This window comes from Cydia splendana, chromosome 3 (assembly GCF_910591565.1).
Source record: "Cydia splendana chromosome 3, ilCydSple1.2, whole genome shotgun sequence".
In the NCBI taxonomy this organism is placed as follows: Eukaryota; Metazoa; Arthropoda; class Insecta; order Lepidoptera; family Tortricidae; genus Cydia; species Cydia splendana.
The window spans coordinates 15,188,480-15,199,053 of NC_085962.1; the positions used below are offsets into that span (position 1 = coordinate 15,188,480).

Sequence of the window (10,574 nt, forward strand, 5' to 3'; positions counted from 1 at the left end):
TCGGTCAGGGTCTCCGTCTCCAACCACTTTTTCTTTTTATGTTCATTTCTTGGTAACCTGTAAAACATGTTTTAATTATTTAATTAAGATAATTTAGTTGGTTTTAAGCGGGGTAGCATGATAAAGTAAGAAAATATAAATAAACAATCATAATAAATCGATATCAAAGTCGATAAATAAAGTACAACCCTAGCTGAAATGTTTACATTATTTAAGCGTAAAAATATAGTTAAATAAGTCAAATCACTTCATGATCTATAACTGCACATAAGAACCTTGCTATTTATAATGTGAAACATCCTTAAAATTCCCAGGAACATTAACAATAACCAATATTTTTAATGTAAATTATAGCGTACCTGTGTAAGGTTAAAGATGGCTGATTTGGTGTTTTTCTTATGCAGCACCCTAATACACTATACACTGGCATATTCGCGACGTAATTGTTCACATTTGGCTTCAATTATTTTCAAACAGAAGCAAAATACTGAAAGATAATTAATAATTTTCATTTTCACCACGACTTTTTGACAGGACAACTACCGGCTGAACTGACTGACAATGACATTTAGGCCGCTAAACATGGCGGATTTTCGGCCGCATTAGGTATTTACGTATTTTCATGAACCACTTTATGTACGTACCGAAATACTGTCATCCTTTTTTGCTGTGGGTGACAGTGCTGAGTAAAAACGAGATAGATAGATATTTATGTTTGTGCCGTCAAAATGGGTGCTATTTCTATAAGCAATTGTACGTATAGAACAATATGTCTTGTCCCTATTATATAGGTCCATGGTGTCACCGTATTCGATCGGCCCTGGCAGTACTCAAGGTCACACCGGTTTGTGTACACCTCCCGTTTAAAAATCAAAAACACAGGAAAAATGGTTGTTTGTGCATTGAATGGGTGTCACAACGCATCATATCATAAAAACAAACCGACTTACATTACATTCCACGCGTAAGTATAGAGTTTAATGTGATATTTTTACGTAATCGTAACTACAAAAATCCAATGTTTCGCCAGCCGCCATTTCTTATAAATGTTGACAGTGTAGTGAATATTTTTTCCTCAAAATGGGACATGACGTTTACATTCTAAAATGAATACGCTTAATTGAAGTTCCTTGTATAATTATATAAAAATTACATATTTTTTAATATTTCATAATTTTATTTCAAATTATGTAGTAATTTTATGCACATTATAAATAAAAAATTGTAAAAATGTATAATTTTTTTTATTTAAACCTTATTTCACAAAGGCGGGAAATGTAAAATTCCTTAAATAAACATAAAAAGCTTTTGCTATTAAATCTACACACAAATTATTAATAACCAAGTGTTAAGGATGTTGTTAAATCCCCCATTTTGAGGGAAATATCTATATACCGGCAACACGTTTTTGTATATGTGTGTGTGTTGCTGAGCGTAAAACACGAGCCTCCCACGCACACATCGATCGTGTTTCGGCTTCACTTTTGGCAGGTTAGCCGTATGGGGACTATCTGTCTATGCGTTATTAGTTTAAGGCGCCATGATAGTTCTTAACAAACCTGACGAAATTCGGCTACTGATTCTGGAGTAAAAACTAAATATCTAAATACCGCCTAAACCAGCAATACAATTTTTCTGCATTTTTTGCCATTTACTATGTAAATATGTCTCAAAAAGAAAATACTCTTATGAATCCTATGATAATCGATACGACTATTTGCTTAAGCGCGAGGTATCACGATTCCTCCATTTTAGAAAATTTCAAAAAACCGGATCGTCAAAAAAAAATTTACTCATAGAATATGGTCACAAAATTTCATGAGAATTGGTTGAGAATTGTGACCTGTAGAGAACATCCGGACATACAAAAGCAAAATGCCCGAGTCAAAACGTAGACCTTCGCTACGCTTCGGTCAACTATACTGAGTGAGGTCCGCAAACCATTATTTAAGCTCGTAAATAATTACGACAATGTGCGAAGTCGGCGTGTAGCGTTGTATATCGAAAAACTGCAATGTTTATAAGTCCTAAACGAATGTAAACAAATTAGGAAGTTGGTGCTCTATAAATATTTTGATACTTAGCATTTAGCATATTTGGTAAAGTACTTATGTAATTTTTTGGGGATGGATTAATATTACGGTAGTATCGAACTATGTAGGTCTCATTTACACTACATTTAATTTTTTGCCTTGTTGCAATGGTATATGGTGAGAAAGTGTAAACATATGTGTTTATCGTTGACTGTACTTTACAAAGTGGTAGAAATTATGTGAGCTGACTTTGAGTGCACGTCAACGTATATTTAACTTATTTTCTTAGGTACCTTACGTGTGCACATAAATCAAAAATATTTTCTAGTATCAAAACTATAAATCCTACTACACAAAGTGTGACCAGCCCAAGATTTTTTTAATTTCCCGCCAAAAATTTGTGTAATATTTCAGTAGCCAGACCCTAATAAGTATATAGTATAGTAACCCTAGTAGCATTTTCGTTGGGGCCCACGGTGCCAACGGTAGGGAAAACGTTGGGATGAGGTTCGTTCCGTAGCCAACATTAAAATTTGTATTGGCCCACCATCGCATTTACCAACATTCGCTGTGGCACAGATGCCCAACAATGGGCCTTTGTGTATTTTGGTACCGTTGGCTACTCAACGATATCATCCGATGGCCCAATGACGACAAATATCGCATTTACCAACATTGGCTGTAGCATTGATATAGAATTTGCAAACAGAAGCACAACGAAAAAATTGCCCTTTTTTATTTTTTTGCAGCAAGCCATACGGCCAAATGTAACAATTAACCAACCATCAAACAAATGTGTATAGGCCCAACCACGGCCCAACCAAAACCACCACCGTTGAATAATTGTATGATTTATTTAAATAGGCCCAACGAAAAAATTACTCTAATGGCCCTCTGTTGGGAATCTTCGGGAGGGCCTTTGTCGAGGGCCCTCCAGCAAATCGTACGGCCAAATGTAACAATTAACCAACCATCAAACAAATGTGTATAGGCCCAACCGCGGCCCAACCAAAACCACCACCGTTGAATAATTGTATGATTTATTTAAATAGGCCCAACGAAAAAATTACTCTTATGGCCCTCTGTTGGGAATCTTCGGGAGGGCCTTTGTCGAGGGCCCTCCAGCAAATCGTACGGCCAAATATAACGGTTGCCCAACTAATACGTAAACAAAGGCCCAACCAAATCCCTACAAGAAATTGAAATCGTTGACCATTTTCCGCGAATAGCTCTGTCTATATTTAGGCAGATAAGTGCAGTAAATCAATTTAAATTCGGGCCACTTTGACTAGAACACCATGGAATTTAAACTCTCATCAATTTATCAGTCTTTCATCATTTGTAGAAATTGTAGATGAAATCGATCTAGCATTGTCCAAAGTTGTCCAGAATCCTCTCTTCTTCGTCCTCGCGTTATCCCGGCATTTTGCTACGGCTTATGGGAGCCTGGGGTCCGCTTGACAACTAATCCCAAAAATTGACGTAGGCACTAGTTTTTACGAAAGCGACTGCCATCTGACCTTCCAAGTCTTCCAACCCAGAGGGGAAACTAGGCCTTATTGGTCCAGAATTGTATTATGACTAATTAAAAGAATACCTTTTTAATATAACTTTATTCGTAGAAACAAGGTTTACACTTTACAAAGCGCACATTAAATAGGTAAGTTTTTAGTGAGACAGAGAGCCAATACTTCCGATATCACTTGAAAACAAACACCGACTTTCCAAAAAATATACATTTATCATTAGTATAAAATACTCTCTTGTCTACTATCACAGTCCAAAGCTTAGAAGTGATGGGTCCATTTAGATCTATAGAACTGAGAATTCATGTAGTAAGTGGGATACGGTTAACCTTTTAAGTATGTATTAAGTACCTACAAAATACTTAATAATAAGTACAAAGTACATATTAATTGAATATTCAATTTAGTAGTTATAGTTGTGTCTTTAATGTTACCTGTTAAGTAAGTGTTTCTTCTACAATCCGAACTTAAAACATTGGAACTATATGAGGAATCCGGGAGACTAGCCCGGGGGGGGGGGAGGTGGCAGACTTGAACCATTTTATAAAAGAAAGTGCCAAAACTTAAATATTAAATTTTTGCCATGCCGTGTGTCATGCCCGAATAGGTGTCGGTAGGTGATATTGAAGTGCTTATAAAATGAATGTTTGCATTTTGGCACTTTTTTAACCTTTTCGACGCCGTGTCAAACACAAAAGCTGTCACTCGGACGCCACGTCACCGAAGTGTCCAAACTGAATTTGAACTTTATGCATATAGTAGGCACGTAAGTCTATGTTGCTCTGTGGTCTGTGACCGATTAATCGGTCGTTGGCGTTGGACGTTGGACCTGCGGTGCGTATATATCAGTCATTGGCGTCCAAAAGGCTACTAAACTAGTTCAACTTTATTAATGTCGCATGTACACAAGTAATGCACAACAGAACAACTCGTATCAAGGATTATAAAGAGTTAACTGAGAGTTAGGGGCGTGCGTTTCACAATAAATCGCGTTTTTTTTTTTATTATAATGGCACATGGCACCTTTAAACATTTAGAAAAAATAACCAAACAAGGCAATATCTAAAAGATAAAATTTACAAAATAATTATAATTTGGTATTCATACAAAAGTACACACTTATTCGGTGCACAAGCAATGGTATTTAATCAATAATATGCAAACATAGGGAACACAGCAAATTAGCCTTTACAGTTTCATCTTACATGTGTAGGTAGTTAGGTACCTAATGTACTTATAGAATTAGAAACTGCATTTAAAATGGTAAGTTTCATTTTGCTCTAAGTTAAAATTGTTGTACTACCTGTGTAACTTAACTAATGCTTAGACCTTCAACAACCTTCAACAATAATGTTACAGTAATTACGGTAAACTATACAAAACAAATGTTTCACCTTTAACCTTATTTCAAGGCAGCAATCGTGGCTTTCTAATAAAAATAGAGGATAGTCCTAGGAAGGCCAACCATTGGGTAGTTTACCCAAGATAACTTAGGCCCAATTATAGGCATATCCATTATACCATAAAAATAATTTGTGACGTTCTCAATCAAAAGGTACCACTTTGTCGCTCACCATAAAGAAAATGTGCTTGTATCTTTATACCAATAACCTCTCAGAGCGTCCTTATGGCTAGCGACAATGTGGTACCTTTTGATTGAGAACGTCACATTTAGATTAAAAATATTTTTTTATTGAATTTTAAGTAGGTATTTAGGTAGTATGTATTATAAGTATTATCACTAATAGTATGTGCATTTTTCTTACTTTAGAACCGCGGGGCAAACTCCAGATAAAGGGATTTGAGTTGGTAGGTAGACATAGGTGTCTAAAATTATTTGTTTTAAAAATCATGACGTTTCTAAGAGTCTATCAAGTGATAGCCAAGTACCCGTTAATCAATAAAAAAGTAAACAGGTTAAATGCGATAATAACTTTGTTCCACAGTTTATTGAAATAATCACATTCAACTGTAGTAACTTCCAAAAAAAAACAATACTTCGTCACGAAAATCTAATGTTTATCACTTTTTAATGTAATAACAAACCTAATAGGTTCAATATGAAATTTATGTAACGAAACTCGGAGGGAGCTTAGCAATATCAACTTGCATTCACTCCGCATAACAATAATATATCGTAAGGTCGATATGTCACCAGATCAACATCGTATGTTCGTCTGTTTGTTTCTCCGCGGACCTCTACCTCTAGCGCTTGAACGACAGGGAGGCAAATAGACGAATGAAGGATCGAATATTTTCGTGGTGATAGCTTCGATCGCTTAATTTATCGAGCGCAAAATTGCATCAAGCATTGTGTGACTGAGGGTGAACAGTCTTATTATTATTTCCTATCAGAAGCTGTCTGGTTTGAACTTTAAGAAATAAATAATCTTATATTAAAACCATGTAACTTTAAAAAACCAACGAGCTGAGATCCACAATCACTTATCAACACGTCTCAGCTTCTTTCCACGCCAATAAATTAACATATTTAGAAATTTTAGAACACAACCTTAACATTTGGTTCTGGTGCACTGAAGCATTGACAGACAGGCCTAAGGGTGGTATTACATCTGTCCAATATATTGGTCTAATGTCATTGCATCTCACTCTCTCATTAAGCAAAATGTGAGACGAAATACACATTGGACCGTTGGAATACCACCCTAAGGGCCAAATGATGCTTTCGAGTTGGTATTAGATAAACTTATGCAGAGTCGGTCCAGCTTTTTAACACCATCTTATCTATTATTAATAATCTACTAAAACACCAGTATTTTCACTTATGTGTTCAGTACTAGAATAAGCAAATAGTGAATATAAATGCAATAGCCCACCACTGTCCCTAGTATGTTCATATGTATAAAGGCAGAAACGATATTTATGCCACCTCATGTTTTTAATACGCTTTTGATCGAAAATATATGTTATTTAGCATATCTTGTTAGGCATACTGATATTACTAACTATGGGCAGTGTAGAATGCTTCCTTAGCAACGAGTTTTATGAAAAACGACGCCAAGTTTCCTTCATTTCACGCGAAACGAGGTAAACATAGACATAATATCCTCAAAGTGAATACAAGGTCATGAATACGACGAAGCAAAATCCGGCTAATTACACGCGTTGTTATCAAGTATGACTAAATACGAACAATCTTGAAACTATTGTACTGATGCCACCAAATAATTTGCTGCTACGGCATGCAAGACACTTATTGAGTCTCATTAGATTTCAAAGCCATGGCCTTGATGCAATAAGCAGCAGATTGAACATTATCTACACAATCATTCAACATTATACCCTATGTTACAAATTATAAGGTTGTTATTCCCTTTACAAGAGGCCTCTGCTCAGCAGTTAGGCGCTTAAACATATTCAAATTATTAGACATACAGTTAGTTCCTGTCTAATTACAACCATAAACAATTTATCCATAAGATCCTCTTAAATGCAACATTTTTCGTGTTGATTCATATAAAATTTGCGTTTTGTCCCTAATTGGAATTTAATTCCCAGTAACCTTTTCTAAGTATTTTACACATATTTTATATGAATAAATCAATAAAATAATAAAATAAATCTTTCAGAGCATACTATATAGACACTTATTATAATACTGACTTACTACCATTGCCTGACCAGTTAATCAGAGTGTCCGTATTCGTATCATCAATGTCCACAAGGAGATTCTCCATATCTATACTTCTTGAGTCATTTAAGACAATATCTTCATCATGTTGTTCTAAGTTGATATATGATAGTGACTTTTTCTTCTGCCCTAGATCAAATATTTCCAAGTCTTCATCGTCATCCTCATCTGATTCCATTGTTAACGGCACCCTGGATAGCTCCATGTTACTTCTGTTGTCTTCTGATTGTAGAACACCATAGCGGAATTGATTTGGATCAATTGAGCTGTGTGTATTTTTAGCATCACTGGTGTTGGCTTTTTTCCTGGAAACATTGATTTGTAAAATTAAATTCACATATGATATAACCAAAAAAAAGGAGATAACATCCCATTTTACTATTTTTCTCTATTTACAGCTATGGGTTGGGGTCCTCCTATTTCATTTAAATGTGATGTTTCTATCTACCCTCAAATGGCTAAACATTTCTCATTTTAGATTCAAAGTAATAGCAAATATTACAAAACTAAATTACTATTGATAGTATTGATAAATCAAATCATCCCAAGCTATTCCTATTAACAAAATAGCATGATTATAGCAGCTTCATTGTTACATTGAGTAAGTAATATATTCTAGTACATTTTGATTTCACGGTCCTATAAATACCAGTCTTTTGACAGGCTTGTGTGGGGATATAGATCCAACATGTAAAGGCTCTTTGGAGAGCTTTAATGTCATGTAGATTTCTTAGTGTTTAACTACTTATTATTTGCCTCGAGTAGGGGCTGCGATCCATCTAGGTTGCCCCATATTTTTGTCCTAGTTTAGACCCTGTCCAGGGGCCATACAGGAGGAATTTTAGAAAGTGTCTGGGAAAACCTACATATATTTTTTTAGCATTTGAAATCTAAGACTCAGCCGCACTTTGGCCAAAGTTGGTATGGCTAAGAAATATTTGTAAAGAAGAAAAAGTATTAATCAGATAAACATTGAATAATATACCTGTATATTATGAAGTAGTAAGCCATTGCCAGCAGAGCAAATCCACCAAACACTATAGCAGCCCTTTTGATGACTCCAGGGTCACTTAAGTTGATTTTAGGTGGTTCTGTAGCTGTTGTGTTATGTACTTTTGTTTTATCATCAACTATACTGGTTGAATTATCACTTGTTGTGTTTGCCTTATCAGGTTTGTGCACTGAAATGTAAACACATAGATAATTAACTTTTAGCAGTACTAGTTGGCATAGTAATCATCTATATAAAAAGTATGACTTGTACATCTTGTAAATTACTTAATCCTACAATTATTAAGCTTATTTATTTTCTAGCTAGATATAGCGCCACCATCCCACTAACCCGGGGTCAATTGGTTAAACCGTAAACCCAGTGTCAAATTGTACTGGTAACCATGGTAACTCCAGGTTTAACCGGTTAACCCCGGATTAGTGAATGGTGCAAGTGGCCCTTATAAGCAATGCCTTGTTTTGTATAGGAAAACAGTATCAAAAAGGTGACTGAATCTTTAATTTTTAAATATTAATTAATTGTAACCATATTTTGAACAGTGTCATAAACTGCCATGATCACATACATACATGCAAATGACATGAAAAATAAAACATGCTACTGCACATTGCAACTAGTAAATATATCACTTTACAAACCTGTTTTGTTATCCAAAATTGCAGCTTTTTGTCCATCCTTATCATTTTTGGTTACATTACTTGGAGACACAGAAGGTTTCACCAACAGAGACGATTCAGAGACAATATCAGGAGACTGAGGCTTATCAGTAGACTGAGGGGGCAGAACAGGAATCACAGCAATCTTAGCTTCACTCTGGGCACCAGATTGCCCTTCACTAGCGCCCTGGATTCCAATATCTGAATTAACCAGCGCCACAGCTAGGCCAGCGGGTACTTCAGGGTGCAATGTCGTTTGCGCCTCCACCTCGCGCTTACGTATCGTCATCAATCTAATTCCATGATGAATTGACGGCCACAACGAGTATCTCGCGTTAACATCACTAACAAAATCCTTACTCAAACCAGCAACCTCTGATGTCCTCACAACATTTAGAAACAAAAATAATGCCGCACAACGTAATAACATCGTTCTTGAAAAACAAACGAAGAAATAAATTGAAGATGGCAATAATCACTGAATTAATGATGCAAACAATGAAGTCCTATGATATCACGATTGATATTACTCATTCTTCGCACGTCGTTGAGAAATCATGCAATATTTTTTTATCGCCCTTACCCGGGTCCACATTATACTGTGAATTCCAAAGGGAATACCCAGCGTAACCCAGCTCGCTGTTATTTGCGTTACGATAAGGAAAATAAGATATATTCGATTTGGGCCACCAACAGGCTGCAATGCGTGGCTGTCACTGTCACTGTCATTGTCAAACTCAGGGCCTCTACACACCTAACGATAATTGCATGCGATTTACAATAGGGACAAGACATATTGTTCTATACGTACAATTGCTTATAGAAATAGCACCCATTTTGACGGCACACACATAAATATATATCTGTCTCGTTTTTACTCAGCACTGTAACCCATAGCAAAAAAAGATGACAGTATTTCAGTACGTACATAAAGTGTTCCATGAAAATACGTAAATACCTAATGCGGCCGAAAATCCGCCATGTTTAGTTCCCCAAATGTCATTGTCTGTCAGTTCAGCCGGTACTTGTCCTGTCAAAAAGTCGTGGTGAAAACTATGATATTTTATATGTAGATAAGCCATACACTAACATATCAAGCGAAAAAAATGATGCCAACCAATGCTGCCAACGACACGGCAGCATTAGTTACTATTTGTTTACAACTTCATACGCAAATGCGTAAAAAAAGAGACGGCACAATTAAAAGAATACCTAACCAAAAAAGAGACGGCTAGTGTTTGTCACTTGCGCGTGAATTTGGTAAATCAGTGATACCACCATAACACGACGGCAAACAGTGAATAAGGCGCGAAGCGTAAAACTTATTAAGAAAAAAAAATATCAAAGACTAAGATGTTTGACAGAAGGTGCAAATCATTTTAATGCAGTTGTATGTAGTAATGTACTCGCTACCGAAGTAAAAAGTTTTCATATTTAGTTATGTAAATAATAGTACATTATTATCGAGGCTCGGAAGTAGCTACTTGCAGGCTGAGGATTCGTTTTAAACGGACGACCTTGGGAGTCCGTTTAAATGAATCCGAAGCCAGCAAGTAGCCTTCCAGCCGAGTCATATATAGTGCTTTTCTCAAAAATGGTGCAAGAAATATAAATATAATAGAAATATTTCACAGAAGCAACGTTCTCACGTGTATATTTTCACAGAAAAAAGTAGAATCAATTGAAATAATTAGC

At 35.9% G+C, this 10,574-nt stretch overlaps 1 protein-coding gene across 1 annotated transcript; it reads right to left on the minus strand.

The window, feature by feature from the left end:
- Positions 1-3,627: 3,627 nt before the first annotated feature.
- Positions 3,628-9,564, minus strand: LOC134806550 (uncharacterized). The gene is made up of 3 exons (XM_063779852.1): positions 8,862-9,564; positions 8,197-8,392; positions 3,628-7,516 (listed from the first exon to the last, which is right to left on the minus strand). The coding sequence occupies exons 1-3, from the start codon at positions 9,307-9,309 to the stop codon at positions 7,171-7,173; spliced, it is 990 nt and encodes a 329-aa protein (XP_063635922.1). The 5' UTR covers positions 9,310-9,564; the 3' UTR covers positions 3,628-7,170.
- Between the last annotated feature and the right edge of the window lie 1,010 nt (positions 9,565-10,574).

What these genes read in the sequence shown, in the direction of transcription:
- LOC134806550 (XM_063779852.1), bottom strand. Translation starts at nt 9,309, where the DNA reads ATGTTATTACGTTGTGCGGCATTATTTTTGTTTCTAAATGTTGTGAGG. An exon ending in AATTTTGGATAACAAAACAG is followed by an intron (nt 8,393 to 8,861) that starts GTTTGTAAAGTG and finishes TTTACATTTCAG; the next exon opens with TGCACAAACCTGATAAGGCA. An exon ending in TACTACTTCATAATATACAG is followed by an intron (nt 7,517 to 8,196) that starts GTATATTATTCA and finishes CAATGTTTCCAG; the next exon opens with GAAAAAAGCCAACACCAGTG.